At 32.9% G+C, this 21,632-nt stretch overlaps 4 protein-coding genes across 5 annotated transcripts in view; 2 read left to right on the forward strand and 2 right to left on the reverse strand.

The window, feature by feature from the left end:
• Nucleotides 1,035-4,248, forward strand: LOC105166174 (probable GMP synthase [glutamine-hydrolyzing]). The gene is made up of 4 exons (XM_011085428.2): nt 1,035-1,540; nt 3,157-3,298; nt 3,394-3,535; nt 3,619-4,248. Exons 1-4 carry the CDS (start codon nt 1,132-1,134, stop codon nt 3,985-3,987), a joined length of 1,062 nt encoding a protein of 353 aa, XP_011083730.1. The 5' UTR covers nt 1,035-1,131; the 3' UTR covers nt 3,988-4,248.
• Nucleotides 5,030-7,459, reverse strand: LOC105166175 (protein BRASSINAZOLE-RESISTANT 1). Its single transcript, XM_011085429.2, has 2 exons — nt 6,931-7,459; nt 5,030-6,320 (listed from the first exon to the last, which is right to left on the reverse strand). The coding sequence occupies exons 1-2, from the start codon at nt 7,210-7,212 to the stop codon at nt 5,628-5,630; spliced, it is 975 nt and encodes a 324-aa protein (XP_011083731.1). The 5' UTR covers nt 7,213-7,459; the 3' UTR covers nt 5,030-5,627.
• Nucleotides 9,966-14,946, reverse strand: LOC105166176 (NEDD8-conjugating enzyme Ubc12). 2 transcript variants are annotated; one of them, XR_002287447.1, is made up of 7 exons: nt 14,787-14,946; nt 12,689-12,802; nt 10,898-11,006; nt 10,719-10,797; nt 10,480-10,596; nt 10,203-10,399; nt 9,966-10,124 (listed from the first exon to the last, which is right to left on the reverse strand). XR_002287447.1 is itself a non-coding variant. In XM_011085431.2 (6 exons), exons 2-6 carry the CDS (start codon nt 12,795-12,797, stop codon nt 10,262-10,264), a joined length of 552 nt encoding a protein of 183 aa, XP_011083733.1. In that variant the 5' UTR covers nt 12,798-12,802; nt 14,787-14,946; the 3' UTR covers nt 9,966-10,261. The 2 variants fall into 2 exon arrangements, 1 of the variants encoding a protein (XP_011083733.1); XM_011085431.2 differs by having other exon boundaries at nt 9,966-10,399.
• The window catches only part of LOC105166178 (pathogenesis-related protein 5-like), a 996-nt gene continuing 709 nt past the window's right edge, over nt 21,346-21,632 (forward strand). Inside the window, exons 1-2 of the mRNA XM_020695256.1 lie at nt 21,346-21,440; nt 21,522-21,625. Coding sequence (XP_020550915.1) covers nt 21,392-21,440; nt 21,522-21,625 — 153 coding nt within the window. The 5' untranslated portion in view covers nt 21,346-21,391. The remainder of the gene's footprint in view (nt 21,441-21,521; nt 21,626-21,632) is intronic.

Raw genomic sequence — 21,632 nt, forward strand, 5'->3', positions numbered from 1 at the left:
GGGAGGTAGGGGGCGTGGGGGTGGGGGGTCAGATTAGCCGTTGGTTGGGCACTTTTCTGCTGGTGAAGTGGTGGTGGTGGGATAGCAATTCCTTTTCGTAACGGTAAAAAACTCACTACCAAACAACCCCTCTCCACCCAATATGAATATGACTCTCAGCCCAACGGCCACTAACCCCCAAATTTCAATCCTATTTTTTTTCTTTTTAAGATAAAAATAATTAATTTTAACCCAATTCCAAAAATACCCTTGCTCATATTTTGGTTTTCTTAATTTTTTAAAAATTTATTAATGTGATGGTTGATAACTTTGTTAAGTTTAAATTTTATTTTATTACAATGACAGTAATATTAAAAATTCATAATTCAAAAGTATCTGAGTTAAACTTTATAAATGTATAAGTGTAGGTATGGTGTAATGTAATTTATTATTTATTTTCTTTAAAAATACATTTTGATTGAAATTATTAGTATATTCAATTACCTTTTACATTTGAATGTAGTAAATTATGTAATAAATCATATTTTTTGTTTTTAAATAAAACACTCAAGTCTCAAACACTATATATTTATTTTTGATATTTCAATCTCTATTTTAAATTTATTTACACGATTATATTTTTACCCTCGTAATATAGATAAAGTTATTATAATTCATTTCTAAATTAAAATGCCATATAATCATTAACTTTTGTTTAGTTTCATTTTGGTTAATAGATTTTTACTTGAGAAAAATAAATAATTGTTTAATAAAAGTAATTGTAGGGGCAAATTTATTATATTTATATTGAGAATGTAATTGTAATTATGATAAATTTTAAGGGAGCATGTGGTAATTTACCAAAAAAAAATTTTCTTGACAAAGAAAAAGGGAAGAGTGCATAGGTTTGAATTTTGAAATTTGGCGATGGCAAAATCGAGACATCACACAAACTTTCCCCGGAAGAATGAGACACGCCATCACGGTCACCGGCTACTACCGGTCACTGTATGCAAACAGTTGAGTCACATATTTAAATCGTTAGCTCTCTCCTCATTTCATCATCTTTCCGTCTCCTATCTGCAACAATTTTCTTCCCTTTCTGCCCTCCACTTCTTCTCTAACTTCCCACTGGGCTCAGCTGCAGCGACAATGTCAGTGGCTACTGAAAAACCCGGGGAGGAAACCCGGTCCATACTCGCTCCGACGGGGAACCGGGTCCGGGTTTTTGAAGAACAGAGGGGAAAGGAAGAGATGAGGAAGAAGTCCGGCGAGAAGCCTAAGAAAGTAGCTTCGAAGTCACCGGCGGAGGCTGCGGCGACAGCTTTTGCGAGGTGCAATATATCAGCTGATAGCTCTTCGGACTCTTCTTCCTCCTCTTCTTCGTCTTCCAGGGGCTCAAACGTAAAATCTGGAAAAAGTATGGGCTCGAGGAGAATTAAAAATAGTAATGGGGTTGTTAAAGCTGCGAAAGTTGTTCCAGCTGGAGTCGAAGCTCTGACGCTCTCCCCTGCGGTGCCGCTAATTGTTAAGCGTTGCGATTGGATCACCCCCAATTCTGGTATTTTTTTCTGAGAGGATTTAAATTCAGTTGAAGTTTAAAGATAGAATTTCGTGGCATGCATGTATTAAAGGAGTAGAATGTCTGAATTCTAACAGGACCTAAATCAATTATAATATATTTATTATATAATTAATGTACAATTTCATAATAATGATTAAGTATACGATAAGTGCATTCTTTCTGGAGGGTTGCATGGGCTCCGTGTTGTGTCTTCTGTTTCAGTATTTGATTGATTTAATTACACTAAGACCTCTTTAAAATTGTGAAATTATTTTTTTTATCAGTTTTTTTTAAAATTATATTTACACACTTCTTCTTAAAATATCCTATCCACAATGCCCACCCTACGTTTTGGAAGGAGAATCCGGCAAAAATTTAAATGCACGTCCAATTTTGCCCCTCATCATCCATCTTATTGACCAAATTGCCCTTGGTAATATTTTTAGACTTCATAGGGATGTAAATGTAATGTCATATAGTTAAAGGGTAAATGAAGAAAACATACTTTTATATAAGTTTTTTTTTTAAATATATGGAACAATGTTACTGTTATTCTTATATCCATCACATAAAAATATTTAGTTCAATCACTTGTTCTAGTGTTTAGCATAGTAATATAAAAATACAACATATTATAAAAGTAATACGGAAAATAAATGTGCATTCTATTTACATTAACATTGTACGAGAAACATTAGGTAGTTCATTACTTTTTAGGAGCAAATCGGCATAATTTGGGTAAGAATTACTGTAATAGCATCATGGTTACACGGAAACTTTTAAATTTAGAGAGGGGTCAGTCTAAGAATCTGACTACTCGTCATATTTGGTTTGATATTGCTATGCATATTGGTTAAAGTCGCGATATTAGTGCTAAAAATGTCTTTACTTGTAGTACATTTGTTTTTTACTTTAGTTCATCGGTAATAAGTATAGATGATCTTCTCATCTAATGTTTAGGTAGTCTCAAAAATTGGAAAAAAGGACCTTATGGAGACATTAATTTTACAATAGAAACATTACAAACACATCCTGCCGTATAGTAGGAAGGGTTGTAAGCACTAATTTTTAAAGTTTTTTGAATTAAAAAATAGTGTAATTTTGCATTTTTAGTGGAGTTTTGGTGCAAACCCCTTTGACTTAAATCAACATATGGAATTTTTGAGTCCTTTAACCATCAATAATGTGGACTATAATCTCAAGATGACATGCGACAGTATCAGCTTGGGACTGGAAGATTAAGCGAATGTGGAAACTATTATGTATAACTTTGTGAAACTGATAATGTAAGAAAGCTTCATGATTCTTGGGAAAATGGCATGTTGTAGGATCTATATAAGTTAAAATGTACTCTGTGGGATTTCATCCTTTATTTCATTTCCGTGTTTCCTCAAGCATTAATTCGGAATTTCAAGAGGCATGTGTATCATGTTCAGTTTCTTTCCCTGTGCAAAATCTTGAACTGTTAGATTTAGCATTACATTGTTGCACCTGAAGAAGGTAAAAGTTGAAGTGAGACATATTAGAACACAATTTTAGGGGCTTTATGAGACAATTCAAATTTGATTCTCAAACACTTTGATAATCGTTTTTGTGTCTTACATACACTGCAGAACAACTATATACTTCTTTTCATGATGAGGAATGGGGAGTCCCAGTTCATGATGATATCAAGTTATTTGAGCTTCTGGTTTTCTCACAAGCATTGGCAGAACTCTCCTGGCCCGTAATTCTTAGCAAGAGATCGATATTTAGGTGTTGATCATATTCACTAGTATCACCATCTAAACTTGCATTTGATGTCTCCTATGTGTACTGTTTTTTGACATTTTGATGAATGGCTTTTACAGAAAGTTCTTTAATGACTTTGATCCAACATCAGTAGCAAATATTGACGATGAGAGATTACTGTCGATGAGAGTGCATGGAAGCACATTGCTCTCTGAACCAAAACTTCGTGCGATTGTCGATAACGCTAAGCAGCTGCAGAAGGTAAGAATTATGAGGTTAAAACATCTTTTCTTGAACCTGCCTAGATGTCTGATCATTTCTGTTACTTTTATTGCTTGCTGCAGATCCAGCAAGAGTTTGGTTCCTTCAATAACTACTGCTGGCGATTCGTGAACCATAAACCAATAAAAAGTGGGTTTCGCTACGCACGTCAAGTACCAGCTAAAACGCCAAAATCGGAACTCATAAGCAAGGATCTGATTCAAAGAGGCTTCCGCTGCGTAGGACCAACAGTAGTTTATTCATTTATGCAAGTGGCTGGTTTAGTAAATGATCATCTCGTCACATGCTTCAGATACAACGAATGCAGCCATTGTCCTGCAAAAGATCCAAGACCTCAGCTTGACAAGAGAGAAGAAGCACCTCCTCGAGATGCTGTGGAGGAGAAATGCACATCCGATAACTCATGTCCTGAATCTAAACCTAGTACTTGACCGAAGCTTGTTCAAAACTGGTCATTTTTGGTGACTTGCAGGACTTCGAGTTTCAAGACATCACACCCATTTCTTGTGATAGAACTCGTAAATGAGATCCATACGCAGAAGGGTGCACTTATTACAAGACTTTTGAGTCCCAAGATTCACCAACTGATCAACTTCTATTTGTCATCCTCATCTAACTACTAATTCTCACCATATGATTTCTATGTATGTAATTGCTTAGATGTATTGTTGTGTGTTTTTCGGTTTTGAACATTTCATGACTGTTTCACTTGTTTGTAAATCTTTAACTAATATTTTATTTTCTTTTGCATCTATGTATTCATAACTTCTGGTTGACTAGAAAGCTATAGCACGTTCATAGGATAATAATGCATCGATTTCTCTCCATGACAAGTAGACCACAGGATAATCATTCATAAGGCACTACATGTGACTAAGGCCACGTCCTACGCTGTAATAACAAACAAATTAAAGACCCTTAACATAGGTTGGGAAAGTGAAATGTCCGGACCCTACTCCCATGTACCAAAATCTGACCTTCTGGTCTTTGCAAAGCCAATCTCCAAGATTATTTATCAAGACATTATCTTTTCTGCCATAATTAAAACACATATATTGTTTATAGTTACAGAAAAATCAGATCATACCATTATGGTCGGATGGCTGTGTTGCCAGGGGCATTCACAATAAATAACTCAATTATTAGAACCATTTATTTGTCTTATAAATAGATGGTCAGAAAAAAAACAATCGATTACCAGGGAATTTGCAGTTCAGATCCAACTAATCACAAGTAAAGTATGTTTGATATGTGATTAATGTATAATTTTTAAAAAAAATTGTTATATGATTAATGTATAATTCAAAAGGAGTGACGAACAATTAAATGTTGTAAAAGTATTATAAAATAGTGAGGAACAATTAGATGTATAATTTATAAAGAGTGACTAATTAAATATTGTAAAAGCATTAAGAAATAGGAGGAATTGAGGAAGTTAAATAGACTAGGGACAGTCGTTCCAGACCAGAAGTATTGAGTCGGAGAATATTTCTGTCTGTACAGGTTTCTTGGAAATCAGTACAATAAGGAAAGAAAATTACATATTCCCCAATATGATGTTAAATAGCAGCTGCATCTATAGGATTAGCAGAAATCTGCAGGCACAAAGGGGACAGCAATACTGCAGAATATGAGGTATTTATAATTACCAAAATCAGTAGACAATCATTAGCTTGAACTGTAAGAAAAATAGTCTGCCAGAAACATTCAATACACTGTGGATAAGTTCCAACTAGTCTACTGTAAAGAACCATAATTCTTGATCACAATGGGTAAAGGGACTATCAGTATCTACACCATAATGCTTGTAGACGCACTCCAAACTTAAAATGGGGCCAATGACTGCTAAAAATGGAAAAATGGAATAAGGGACTGAACAGAAAATCAATTGAAAAACCAATCCAACCTAAGAACACAGACTCATAAGAAAGAAGCTATAATATTGTGTAATGGTAAAGTTTTTATCTCCAAATCAGTCTTTAGATGAACCCGTATTCTGGGTAATGTCAGTGCTACGGCAAGTATCTGTAAAGGACGCCATGGATGAATTTTAAGTATTAACGGTTTATGATCAACGAGTGTTTCCGCTGCCTAGCGTGAGCTCAAGATCATCCATTCCCACCTCATGAATCCTTTCCCCTTCCCACGGCTTCACAGCCATATTTTCAAAGTCGAATTCTGTACCCTTGCCTTTGTCTGACATTATGGCATCCTTGGGTGGAACTTCGTGTGCCACAGGTTTCATAAGATTGAATGTCGGAGATGTTGGAACTGCACCTGTGGCATTTGCATATGCTTGGAAGTTCATCCACTGGCCGGAATCAATAGTTGACGTGTCAGACTCATCACATTCAGGTATAGTGGCTGGTGTAAAACGCTGACCTCGAATGGGGCTTGCTGGGGCAGAAGCAGCAAACAGAGGGATGTTCAATGCAGACATGGATTCTTGGGCTAAGGTTTCCAAATTGAAAGTTTGTTTAGGGAGTCTTGTTGGAGATGACAACGGTGGGGTAACTGGGGCACTGTTTGATATTCGTAGAGGAGGGAGTGAAGACGGGATGGAGTTAAGGAGGAAGGCAAAAGGGTGTGATGAAGCATTGGCATCGCGCCGAGACGGGCTGGGGAATGAGGAGGATGAGGGACTGGGTTGATATGAAGGAATTGGACTTGCAAAATAAGAAGATGGTGGGCTTGGATTTCTGGAGGAGCTAGGGGTAATGTTAGCTGAGGTGCCTCCTATCTCCATTGGGCATGGCTTGCATCCCTGTATGGTTCACATTGAATCTCAACTATATCAGCAAAACATCCAACATCAAGATGCAACTCTGGACAAACAGGAGATGATGGAAACTAAGAACTTGAAGCTGATCATCATCATAATAGAATGAAAACATTTATCCACCATCCACACATTTCAAAATTTAGAATTAAGTGACCAAAATCTCAAGAAAGCAACTCCTTCACTGTTCCTTACTGCCAAAACTGGCAGAACAACAAACTCCTAGCTAACTATCAGAACTTAAGGGCAGATGTAAGCAGAACAGAAGATCAAATTTAGAGCTTTTTACATCAATTACAACAGACAGTTGAAATAATTAAGCAAGTAGATCCATAGACTAACAATAAATAAAAAAGAAAACACCTCAGCCGCTCTCATTTGCTTAACAAATCAAACCCAAGATGATAAACTGAAATCTGAGTTGAAACAAGGCAAGCCCACATCCCTAAACTACAGATCTAAGTCAATCCAAAGAAAAAACAATCAACATAACCCACAAGAGAACATCGACAAGAACACCAGATGCAGAAAGAACACAAAAAACTACAAAACTTGCAAGAAAACGCCAGGAACAAAAAGAGAAGAAAAAATTCACCTTGCGGTAAGTAGTCCCATCAGGTTCAACAATCCAACCAGCCTCAGCACAGAGAGCTTTCAAGACTTCATTGTTATCACAGTGTTTGGGCAAATTATAGTTCCCCTGAGCCCTCAACCCTGCATAAATCTTGGCAGCAATTGCTCTCCTCCTCCTCTCTCTCCTCCTGTTGTTCTCCCTCTCTCTCCAAGATGGCTTCCTCCTCCCTGCTCCGCCGCCACTCCCACCAGCTCCTCCAGCTGCTGATGACGACGCTGTCGATCCTCCAGCTTCCCACATCATTTTCTTGGCTTTTCCTTCCTAAAAGCAACACCTTTTTCCTCCCTCCCTCTCTCCCTCTCTCTCTCTCTCTCTCTCTCTCTCTCTCCCTATAAATAGTTGAAATTCTGTGCGTATAATGTGGGGGGATGGGGTCGTAGTAGCGTATATCGCGTTGCAGGATATGCAGTACTCACGAGGAATACGCTTCCTTCCCCCTGCTTTCCCAAGAATCTGTGTGTGTTCTCTGCGTATATGTGTGTATACAACCTTCATATGAATGTGCATGTATGTATAAATACATATACATATACATATATATGTGTACATGTATATATATATGTACATATTGACAGATAAAGTTCTTGAAGGAGCAATTTTAGGGTGCAATGCAGCCTACTCAAATCTCCGTGTGAGTAACAATAAAGTGATCAACGGGGGCCCACTACGGTTTCGCATCCCATCAAATTTTTGATAACATCTTTTTTTATTTTTTTTGGTTTTCAAGAACAAAAAAGTTCCCATAAATAAATTATTATTACAAAAATGGTTATAAATTCATTACGAGGAGGAAAGATAATTTTCAGGTAAAAGATTAATAGCTATTGAAAAAACTGGTTTAATTTTATGATTTAATTAATGCATAATTATATGATCTTATATTATTTAAAAAAATTTAAATTACGAAGAAAGAAAAATCTTGATCTTAAAAAGGGTACAGAACAATTATAATTACAATCATATAATAAATTTTAATATATAGAACGAGCGTAGATTATATAAGCAAGCATCATATATTAGTTATAAACGAGACAGTTTAAATGGGTTATATGTCTCAAAGTCTGTTCTTTCTACGAGACGCATTTTTTGAATAAAATTGTGAGAATCATATAAAATCAGAACGAACAATGCTTCGCGCGATGGGATATTATTATTTCAAAAGCACGTCAGCAAAACTTCCTAAAATAATAAAAATCTTGATCTTCAAGAGGGGTCCGATCAATTACAATTATAAATATATAGTTAATTATATGTTAATTTTAAAGTATTAAACCAGAACAAAATGCATGAAATTCACAATCTTCACACATATTCACAACAATTATAATCATATATGTATAATAATTACAATGTGATGTTGATTTAGAGGGATTGAAGCCTAAAGGATGTGATTTTAATGGTTTATGAGAATGTATTTGTGAATTTGAATTAGGGATAATTGATTTGCACCTCTTAATTTATAATTTATTTATATAAATTTATTATATCTTTAACATAATTATAAAAATTACTCTTAAAAGCAAAAGAAATACGGATAATTTGTGTAATAATGTCTATATTTGTAAAGGGATTTGTTTAAACTTTAAAAAAAAACGGACATAATTTATATAAATAATATTAATATTTTTAATAAATATATATAATTTTTAAAAAATAAGGAACTCGTATAAATAGAGCATAAAAACATAATAATCCATTTGAATTATTTGTATTTTGTGATGTAATGGAAGAGAAGGAGAGAATAAAAGGCTGCTACGAAATCAAATCAGCAAATCTCTCCTCATCTTCTTCTCTTCTGTTCTGTTCTTGTAAAACAAGTTCTATTTAGGGCAAAGTTTTCTGGCAGCTGTCTGTCTCCTCGATTATTGAACTGGTCAACCAACCACTAATATCCTGACACGTCAGCGAAGGGGTCCCCATGTACTGCCATGGAGCCTACCTCTCACTTTTTTGTGCTCTAGTCGCCATTTCTTGACGTGTGGAAGAGATGAATAATTGCATATATGTTTTAATTATTATCCTTATAAAATAGGGTTAATATATGTATGAATTAGACTTGTTACACAAATATCATATACTTTTACAAAAAATTCAACTACGAGACTCTCGTATAGTGTTGGTGTAAATTACTATTACAACCTCAAATGTTTATTTATAATTTTACAGCAAGTGTTAGTGTGATTAAACTTGAGATCTTATGAGATGTCATATATGCTTTTACCCTAAGAAATGATTATTGAAGGTATTACGGGTGGGAGAAAGAGTATATAATCTTATAAAAAGTCGATGTTGACTGTTTTCAGATGTCCCACAAATGAAATAAAATTACAACAGTTTCTCTAAGGGTTGTATAAATTATAAATATCTCATCGCTATTTTAAAAAAATATGAATACCTCCTTCGAAATATGGATCATTTATAAGAAGATATTTATTAAACGACCATTAATTTTAAAAAATACTTAAGATTTTTTAAATAATAAAAAAATATTGTAATTTACCCAGCAAGTCTTTTAACGCATAGAAGAAAATAGAGGTAATTTGTCGACAGAAACTTATATAACATTGAAATATTAAAAGCAAAAGAAAATAGGCACTACATTCCCATTCCCCACCCTGTCACTGCTCATGGATGGAACAATTCAAATTCCAGTTATTGCACCAACATGCAACATTATCGCCTCCGCAGCACATCAGATCAGACCATTTGCTAGACAACCACTTTCATGGTCCTAATGTGGTATCTTTCAAAATCACAAACCCACATCCACATGCCTTATAACCTCTACCACATTACCTTGCGGGAAAAACTCATCTGTCTCTCAACACCATACATGTATGATCGATCCAGGGTGGGGCCTATCATCATATAAGTTTAAGGACCTCCTAAAAATGACTCATATAAAGATATCGATCACGGCCATCACTGTGACAGCTGACCTACTCACCAGACAACATCCGCATTTTACGAAAGTAGGGCATATGAAGACAAGAAAATGCAAAAAATGAATCAACGGCAGTCCTTCAGCATCACATTCCTTCCAAACAAAGGTTTTTCTTATCTTAATTATGTTGCACAATGAATAAGCCAACATAAAGCGTAGAGTAATAGTAGTAGCATACAAACAGCTTTCTGCTTCCCAGTTACATCAGTTCCTGTGAAATTCGCACGAGTTTCAAATTTGTAGCAGAAAGACTGATATATAGATGAGCGCAAATGTACAGCCTTCTGACCTTTCCTTACAACAGCCCCAATTTCAACTAAAATCGGTAGCTGATGCAATCTTCACATACTATATGCAGCGAGGGAAGAAAGTTTGTCCCACATAGCCACCAGCCATAGCCCTCCTAACATTAGATTCAAACATTTTTGGGTTGTCTCTCAACACTGCAGCAGCATCATGATTCAGAGGATCCTCATGGTTCGGTTCCTGCATATGCCAGAAGATACTCTAAGAGAATAATAAAACCAGAAAAACAGAGTTTTGAATAGAATGTGAGATATACATACTGTGAAAAGATGATACAGTCCATAAATTATAGTGTTTATGTTTAGCACAGGTTTCCAGTCTTCCCGAAGAATGTTTAGGCAGACATTTCCTTCGAGGTCAATATTGGGATGGTATACCTGCAACAAACCCGAATAATTGGCAACAAGCTCCATATGACACAGATTTACAGAATTGTGCAACCTATTGTTGGTTAATAAAAGAGTCGCACCATATATTGGAAATCTCAGGATTTCATTACCTTTGTCTTACATTTAACCTTGGGTGCTTCATGAGGATAGATGGGAGAAATTTGAAATGAGAAAACAAATGTTCCACTCCTGGAAACAAGGTGTTAATATAAATTGATATTAATGGAACAAAAACTAAATCTGTCACCTCCCTGGTTAATGACAGTCTTGCTTAGACTTGATTACTTACAGATAGTATCCTTCATCAGGGCGAATAGTAACTTCAAAGTTCATGAGATCGTCCTTTCCATTAGGGAATGATATGCTACATGTTTTTGGGAGATTTAGTTCACTAATATCTACATCACCAAGAGTGGACAGAAAGAAGTTATGTTAAAGGGGTACAGGGATTAAAAAGGCTCAAGGGCCAAATAAAATTTCCACAAAAAAGAAAAGTGTAGCACACTGAAGAACCAAGACATAGAGAATATGCTCAGGCAAATGTAATCATGTATAGCAGTGATACAATATTGTGATAAAGATTTTCATTTTAAACATGAGATGTTATTCTTGAACTTATTAAACAAAGAGCATTCAGTATAGGATTTAGGACAGAATTATTCAACAAAATCTACCCCTTTTAGCACACCCACCAAGTGCGGATTCTTACCAGTTGGCCAGGCAATTAGAACATAGAATTCCAAGTATTCCTTCTAAATCTTAATAAATACTTTTGTCCTTCACCACAAAATCCAATTCGACTAACAAAATCTTGTGCCAAGGACCACCACAAATACCAGATTCATGCAGGAAACTCTCTGCTCTAGCAGGCCCTCCTCCCTGATTTATTCATCCGAAACACATTGTTCATACAGAATTTTTTTTCTTTGTTTCTTTACACTTTATGCTTGTGCTTTTCTGGGGTGGGGTACATTGAGAGGGCGAATGGAGGTCAGAGGAAGGAGTTATAATAACCATGAAAGCAATTTTCAGCTTGCAAATTACAGGCTATTACACATCAACCATAACGGTGTCTGACGTCTTAACAGCCAATTATCCACTACAACACTCCATATAAGTATTCATTCCTGTTACTGGAGGGACATTAGAAGACCTATCTACAATTAACATAACATGTAATTACACTTCATTGCAATGGAAAACGAAATTTCCTCCTGTAGTTACAGTTACTGGATCATTATCTGCCATTAACAATAGTCATGGTAAATGCTACAGACGATAAATTTGCAGGAAGAAAATTGTAGCCAGAAAAGTCTGTCAACTATCACAAGTTCCCTAGTTCCTCAGGTAATTGTGAATTAAACATGAAACATGTTGAAAAAGGCCCTACAAGCAGAACATGCACTTAACATCAGCCAAATATGAGTAATAAAGACTCATATATTTCTATTCAGAAAAGAATGAAAGGAGACATGACACGTGGTCATGTTGCAGTTAATCTATTAATCGTCATAAACAAAACAGAAAGGCAGCTCTTACACCTGTTTCCTTGTCAGGATAAACTTGCTCCAAGTTCACTTAATTGCACAGCACATATTAAATGTAGAAAATGAAGTGTACGATGTGGATTCCAGGAAACATCCAAATGTCCATACTTTCAGTTTATTTGGAGCTGATCCCAATAGTGTGAAATAGAGCATGCTGGAGGATAAAGTGCTCTATAAATGGTAAGATTGAAATAGAAAGAGACTAATGGGATGGTAAGATAAAGTTAACAAGCATCAAAGGAGCCTACAACATGAACATTTCAGCTCATAGTTTCCCTTACTGTTTAACCATATTAGGAATACAACTCATTAGGTGAGATTTCCAACTTGTATAAAACCAAGAACATAGTATTAATCCAACTTTGGAAGATCAGTCAAAAGATTAGCTTTTTCTTTTTCCCAATTCATACAGCATTTTTCTTAAATCATTATGCACAGAACTCCATACCCTAACAAAAGAGGCAGAAAAGGAAACAAAAAGGCTATAGGCATATGCTCATATAAAGAAATAAAAAACAGAAGATCGAAAGAACCTTTGTGAAGACGTAATTCTCCAGCACTTTGCTTCTTGCCTGGGGGTTTCCCATTGGCGCTTTCAGCAAGTTCTCTTTGCTTTTCCTTTACTTTGAACAACTTAATCATGGTGCCTAAATGTATAATTCATATAATACAGTGATTAAAATAGTTATGAGAAGTATAGAGGCAATATAAGAAACAAACGCGGCAGCCTTCTTACAGTTAAGGGCAAGATAAAAAGCACCATAACTATTACAAGATCAAACAGCTTCTTTGCACAAGCACTTCTTATCCAATCAGAATAAAATTTCAACAATGTTAACTAGTACTAATTCCATAAACAAAAAATAGTTTATACATAAAGGCAAAGTACCACAACTTCATGATGTTGCTGAAATCTTTTGTCACTTATGCTGTCAATAAGTGATAATAGCAAATAAATACTTAAAACAACGGAAACCAAAAGATATGCTGGATCTTCTAGGGAAGAGATGGATGGAAGATATCGAATTTCAGTTATATATGGCTTATTAGTACATATATGTTAAGGTTGCAGGCAGTGAGATCAAACTAAAACTCTAATTTCTCTCTCTGTTTGATCTCAGCAGACAAAAAAAGAACTGTTCAGATTAATCACCAACACCTTGTAACAAGACAAAAGATTTGGTAAAAAAGCATTGAAAAAAGAAATGACAGCCAGACAGAAAGGGGGACACTTAAGACAAAAAGGGATAACTGGTCCAGTAATGAAACCAGCAAGAATAGCCATCCACTTATTTAAACACAATTACAATCACTGCATTAGACATTTGTTGAGCACAATGGAGGCTATTTTTAGCCATCTCTCGTCTACAAATATGCTGCGACATTAAAAATGTGGAAATATAGATCCGAGTATCGGTTTCTTCTTATTTGAAGGAACAAAAGTGATGGCGTGTGTGTATACATCCATGTGTGAAAGATACACATATGCTCACACAGAGGCAGAGTAAGTCAGGCAGAAATTTAGGAAAAGATGTAGAAAAGGATTGACACCATGTAATCTTTGCTTTTTCTAGGTTTTCATTCTCTTACATAGTCCTCTCAAACAACTTCCTTCTTACAATTGTCTCCAGATCAACTATGCACACTTAAGCGTTACAAGGAAGTCACTTTCAGTAAGAAATAGAATTTAGCAGAATTTAATTTTAGGAGAATTATAGGAATTTCAAGAAAAAACTACTAACATTACAATTGAATGAAAATTTACATTGCGGGAATCATGTATCAGAAGCCAATTATTAAATTAGACATCCAAAGTCCTAAGAGAATGTCATGCAACTCATAAACATGGCTAGGACCTTAATCAAAGTCAAGTCAGCATAAGTAAACCCCATTGATACGAAATTCTGTAATTAATATTTGATCATTCAACATTATATCTCAGCTGAAGGTGAAAAGATCTAGTTACACATCACATATGCACGAGAGTAAGCCAAATTGCCCTAGATAAACCTAGGGAAAAACAATAACAGATGCAAAAAATGCTACTCGACTCAAGCTAGCAAGACCACAGAACTCCAGTAAAGAATTCTCAATCATTGAAGGAAACATTTCTCTCCCAGATAACCTGAATACACAATAATACACACACACTCAAATAGCTTTAGAAGCTTCAAGTCCTGAAATTATCATACCAGGGAGGAAAGAACTAAAGCCCATAATTAACACGTCAACACTCCATCAATAACCCATAAACCTTACACCCAAAATTAAGCGGCATAAAAACCTAACGTAACCAATCCATCACAAAACCACCCAGCTAAATCAAACTATACCACAAACCACAAAATTCAATCACAGACAAACCCGATTCAACACAAACACACAAAAATTTAGAAGAAATCAAAAACCAAACAGCAACCAAAAAGGGAAAAAAAAAAAGGCAAAAATCGGAGCACGGTTGGGTTTACACAACACACAAAGGAATTACAGCTAAAAACAAAACGATCTGCCCAAAAACCAAAGGCGTCTGCATACAGAGCTAAATCTACAATCAGCACGGCACGTATTACTTGTACAAACTCTCACTCCTGCTAAAAACAAGCAACAAACAGCGCAATCGAAACACTATACCTGTTCGATGAAACACCTGAAAGAGAATAAAAGGCTGCGTCTGGTTTTGGGGGTTTCAGATTTCAGAGAGCGCACTCAGTCTTATCAAAACTGATGAGAGAGAAGAAAAATAGAATAGCAGAGAGAGAGAGAATCTGAGAAAGGACGCTGAAAGCGAGTCTACTTTTGGGAAAGTTTTCCTTTTTTATTATTTATTTAATATTTAATTTTATTTTCCTCTCAATTATTATTGGACAAAAAACTATATAGTATATATTCTCTTGTTTTGTTCTTTTTTCCCCTTTGTGATTGCTAATAATTGATTAATTATTGTTTTTATATAGCTAATTTGTGTGCATTTTAGCCCATAAACAAGATTAGATTGAAAAGATACTTCACAAATTTTAATTATTATGTCAGTGGGACCTTTAATTAAAATTATTTTAATTTCTTTTTAAAGTAAATTACAACCAACTCTTTTATAATTTATAATTTGCAAGAATGATTAATTTTATTTCATCTATTTATTTATTTTACCTTTTGTATTCAATAAAATTAAATTATATTTTATGGAATAATTACATCGTTCGCCCTGAGGTTTGATATAATTATATGTAAATCCTTATATAGTTTGAGAAATTATATCTAGATACCCCTTAGGTTTATTTTCGTCTAACATACAAATCCATCCATAAGTAAAAAATTATAGAATTTATTGATATTAATAAAATAAATAAAAGTTCATATTTACCTCAATTAATTTAATACTTACTTATTGTAGGTTAAAAAAATCTTTTTAATTGATCCATACCCTTATATATATATTTACACAATTAGCATATGAAGAGGTACGTCTTTACGTTTACAAGGGGTAGTTTGATCACAAAGTTTGTAAGGCAGTCATGAATGAATATGAATTTTTGTTCAATGTTTTTGTTGGTTTCAACAATTTTGTGAATTTTATTAGCAAACGGATCTATTTGTAGAACAGAAACAAACGTTAGAGTTATTATGTATAGTTTTTAAAACTATAGGGGATACACGTATAATTATATCAAATATTAGAGGAAAAAATTTAATTATCCCTTATTTTAATTGCTACCTTTTGAAAAATTATATATATACCAATCAAAAATATCAATATTATTTAGGCATAATTTATTCTCCTCCCCTGATATTTGGTATAACTACGCATAGACATTCTGTGGTTCGAAAAATTATATCTAGTCCTTTGAAATTTATTTCTATCTAATAAATAAGTCCATTAATTCATTCAGAATTCATCAAATTTGCTGATATTAGCAAAAAAATCGGATAAAAAATTATATTTATTATCGATTGACTTATTATTTATTTATTACAAGTCAAATAGATTTTTTTATAATCAAATCATCCTTATATATGTTTTCATACGTTATTACATGTAAGGATGTATATTGTCACCATTACAAGGGTAGTTTTGCAAAAAAAAATTATTTGACTTGCAATAAGTTCGAATAAATCAATTCAGAGTAAATATAAGTTTTTCATTAATATCAATAAATTTAGTGAATTTTGACTTAATTGATGGACCTATTTATTGGAGAAAAGCAAACATAAAAAATACTAGATATAATTTTTCAAACTATAGGGAGTCTACGTATAATGACGCAAAACCTTGAGGAAGGAGAGTGTAATAATCCCTATTATTTATACAAATGACCCCTACTATTTTTATTATTAGGAATAATTTATGTAATTACCTAAAAAATATTGATAATTTATATAAATAAATAAATGATGAGATGTAAATATAGATTTTATATTTAGCTATCTAGATTTCTACACATCTTTTGGGTCCAAAAGCCCATTTATGTGTTTGGATGACCAGCTTACAGATCATAATCCAACGGGCCTACAAATTGCAAAGAATTTTTAATAGAGGCCCATTTGATCTGGATAAAGATTTCATAAGTAATAGTTCATTAAATGCACACTAGCATTTTTTTTTTTGGATAAATTACAATGATCTTCCTTAAAATTTATCACAGTATAAGTACCTGTGGTTTCACCGATCATCTAATAAATATCCTTAGACAATTATTAATTTTATGGATATATTTATAAATTTCCAAACAATAAAAGAGCATTTGTAATTACGAGTACCTCCTTATTATTTGAAAAACTACAAATAGCTTCAAAAACTGGAGAAGGTGGACGAAAAAATTATTCATTTAATCCACAAAAAAATTTCAAAAAATGTAAAAATTATAATTTATAGTACAAAAGGACATTTTAATCAGTTCACCATAAAAATCTTATAGATACCTAATAGAGACTAACGAAATAATTGATTGGATTAGTAATGGGACGGTCTTTTAGTGTATTGATAATTTTTCAAATAACAAAAGAGTAGTTGCAATTATATCAATTTTTTAGAAATGCTCGTTATAATTTATATTTTTTTTTCCTTTAAAATTACCGCATACTCATCGAGTATGCCCGACTGCTAGTTCTGTATGAATTCCAAGTCTATTAGTGTAGAGTGGTGTATCCTCTCTTTGTTGATGGATTACAATGTACAAGGTTTAACTAAAATGCGCTTTCTGTATACTCTTTTGTTGCCATTTAATAGGGTTGAGTGAACTAATAAAATTCGCATATTAACATTAATTAATTTAGAATTTTGGCAGGCTTGAGTAATATATTTATTGTGTGATTGATATATAGTTTTCAGGCGGGAGATTGAAGTGTGCATCTGCCTACCGAAATTGGGACGATCAAATTTGATTTAAGTAAATTTATTTATAAAAACATTAATATTGTACATACTATACCTGTTAATGGATAGGGTCTTATTCTACTTAGACCAAACTTGAAAAATTCCCAAACAAATTAGCTTAAACTTAGACCCTTATACCCAATCCATTGAACCCCACTCAACACTCATGGGTCTCTAGACCCGACCAGACCCAGACCAGATTTTTTTTTTTTAATTCTCAAATAATTTCTTTTTATAAATCATACTAATTAAATTAAATTCTCTTTTTTTATAGAGTTTTTTTTTAAAAAAATAATATGTCATTTATTATATTGTTTATAAAATAATCTTATGAAAATATTACATAATAAATAATATTATAATATCTTATATTTTTTAAATTTGTTCATTTGAAGTTAGATCGATTTATAAATAATAATATAATTGAACAACAAAAAAAATAAATATATTTTTGTGTCTAAATTAAATACATAGACCCATAAATATTAATGGGTAGAGACCCGACCTAAACTCAATTTATATTTTTTTATTAAATTTGTGTCTGAATCTAATAATATTTATTAGGTCTGACTCTAAATCTGAGTCTTAAAATTAATTTATAAATTTAGATAGAATCCGACCCTACACATTAACACCCCAATTGAGACAAATGCCGTAACCCATTGATGAGCAGAGGTACCCTCTTGTTGTGGAAATGACAACGTAGTCATCACGTGCTTGACTGGACCCTTCCATGTGAGACTACGAGGAGTGTGGTCCGTCCACACACTCTCCTTCGTGTTGGAAACAATATTTACGTGTTCAAAAATTTTAAAGAAAAAAAGACATAATGTCGTAAATATTACTCTGATTGTAAATAAATAATCATAATAAATAAATATGGATCATAATTACACAATAGTTATTGATCGTAGTTTATGAGTATGACTAAAACATTTATCATAACAAAAATATTCGTTATGACTCATAACCATAATGAAAAATATTTTCCACGGCAAATGACCTAAGTTTTTAATTGATTTTATATGACCATAGTTTATTTTTCTAGTGCCAACCCGTAGAAAGTACGATTGGAATTTTTTTATTTATAATTTATAAATATATAGTCTTAAGATTTTAGAAAAAAATGTTTAATTTGATTTCTCGCACCTGAATATTGCAATTTATATTTCACGATCAATTTACTTTTAATAATTAACTGATCAGTGTATTATACTTGAGGCGAGGTTTAATTACACAAATATTTTGGTCTATGTAAAATTAAAAATACATTTTTTGAGGTTGTAATCGCAATTTACATCAACATCTTCTTATGAAAATAAATTTACAAAAATATCCTTAACATATATTACATCGACACTAGTATTTTACGGAATAATATAAGATGTTTAATTTGTACACGAGGTTACCTATAGTTTAATAAAAGATATAGAATATTTTTGTATAATTAAATCTAAACTCAGGACTACCCATGTAATTTACACGGATTATAACCATATAGAAAAATCATATACTAATGTGCCGACATGATATTATTTTGTACCTTTGTTTTTAAAAATACATGGGTATTTCTAAATTAACCAATATATTACAAGATTCAGTATGCAAAACATCAATATTTTTAGGTCAATCAATCAATTCAAAACAAACAAAGAATTAACCCACTGTTACATTTAAAAATAAACTAAATACCTACATCCGTAAAAGTTGAGAATTCACAACCTCTTAATTGTGAGATCTCAATTTCACAATCCCGTGCCAAAATACTGTTCTGTACTTAAATGAGGTACGGATGGTCCATTATTACTTCTCACCAGAAAATAATAAAGCAAAATAAAACTTTATTCAAATAATATTTTACTTCAAGAAAAAAGGAATAAATACCCTCAACGTTGGTCTCATATGTAGTACATCATGGGTTAAATGTATTTTTAATCCTGCAACTTTATCATTTAATTTTTTAGAATAGTATTTTGGTCCTACATCTTTAATTTCATGGTTTCAATTCTTTTTTTTTTTTTTTTTTACCGGAGTCCACATCCAATGGTGAGAAGGGTCAACTCTAGAGAAAAAAAGGATTGAAATCATGAAAACTAAAAAAATAAAATACCAAAAGGATATCATAGAAAATTAAAAGAAATGCTGGCAAAGGTGAGCCAATAAGAGCAGTAACAAGATCACTTGAATTGTACATGCATTTTTCAGACGAGAAGAGTAAACTTCAAGAAAAAAGGGGACTAAAATTGCACAAATTGAAAAATGTGAGACGAAAATAATATTTTAAAAAATTAAACGACAAAAACATAAAAAAACCTAAATTAGGGTAAAAAAATATGGGGTCAAGTCTATGCATCAACAAATTGTTTCTTGAATTTACACCTTTTCATTTATGTAATCTAAAGCAAATATAAAATTCAATTTCATATGTTTAAATTTTGGGATTAAAGTAAAATTGCTTTTTAGATGCATACAATTAGATGAATATGATGTAGGTGTTAAAAACAAAAGTGAACACATGATTAAAAGTGGGGGTTGGGGGAGGGGGTGAATATGCTCTTAATATGATTAAAAGTAAAAAATAATAATGGATATTAATTAAAATATTAATATGTTTAAAAGTAAAAAATAATAGTGGACGAGTATTAGTTGTCGCATTTACAAACGAGATTAAAATATTTGCTATAATTAAAATTTGTGGTAAATATTTTGGTCATAGATAAAAATCCAAAGTGATGTTAATTAACACTATACAAAATATATGCATTCACATCGATTTTATCTGAGTGTCATAGATAATATTTATCTACTGAGATTTTATTATGATTTTTAAGCCATAGTAAATAAATTAAGAAAAAATACCATGATTTTTAAGCCGTAGCAATTTATAGTGTAAGAATAATCAATGTTTTAGTATTGATGGTAGCAAAAAATCAACTCCAGACTAAAAGTGGGATAACAGATGGACACATGTCGAAAGTGGGAACATGATGGTAAATTGACTGTTAAAAGACTATACGGATCATGTAAAAGAAAATAAATAAAATTATATTATATTATATTTAACAATAAAATTAACATTTCAAAAAATAAGTAGCACGAAGAAAAGCATGTTGTAAGAACAAGATTATTTTGTAACCTACTCAGTGAGAAAATCTTTGCGTGTAGTAATTGATGAAATGTAAGAAATCTTTGCATGATCTTTGTCCTACTTAATCAATTACTCATTCATAATTCGGATTACTCTAACACTATGCATCAAGCCAATTTCATTATACAACAATAATAAATTACTAAGTACCATGCTCTTACTTCTTACATCAAGAATTCTAATTCATACCAGGTTTGATACAACTTGTATTAATTATATAATGAGTATAATATATTTATTATGTGATTAATATATACTTATTTTATAATTAATTTGATAATATCACTTGAGCCAATACTTATATGGGGTACTTTTCGAACCCACGAGCCCGAATTCATAATAATGTAAGATGAGTCGAACTGGCTCGTTCTGAAATTCTATACTCGACCATTTTTTTATTTTGAGTCAAGTTGACCCAAAACTTCTTGGAGATAAAATATTTTTTAGTCAAGCTAACTCGAGTTCGTATTTGTCGACCAATCGGACAATTCTATTAATAAACTGCCAACCAACAAGCAAATTTATGTCTTACACATCCTTAAACTGACCTTTGACGTGCAATGTTTGTGGGCCCTCCAAAATTTTGACTAAAAAGATAAATAAAAATCCAAGAAAATTGGCAAGTGTGAAGAACCTAGTCTCTATTTTTCTTATAAATAGGTACCTCAACTTCCCGGTAATCACACCAAAAGCCCCATTTTTACTCCACAACTAAGCATGGCTGCTATGCAAAACCATTTTCTGCTGCTTCCCCTGTTTTTCTTAGGTAATTTAAACTTCAGCTTAATTAACTTTTAATTATCTTAATTAATTATAATTAGTTTTCTCTAATCTGGATGATTTGCAGGAATGGTCTCAAGTGTTATGGCGACGGTGTTTACACTCCAAAACAGCTGTAGCTACACGATCTGGCCGGGGACGCTCACCGGAAATGGCGGGGCCATTCTAGGCTAGGCGA

This window comes from Sesamum indicum, linkage group LG7, assembly GCF_000512975.1.
Source record: "Sesamum indicum cultivar Zhongzhi No. 13 linkage group LG7, S_indicum_v1.0, whole genome shotgun sequence".
Taxonomy (NCBI): domain Eukaryota; kingdom Viridiplantae; phylum Streptophyta; class Magnoliopsida; order Lamiales; family Pedaliaceae; genus Sesamum; species Sesamum indicum.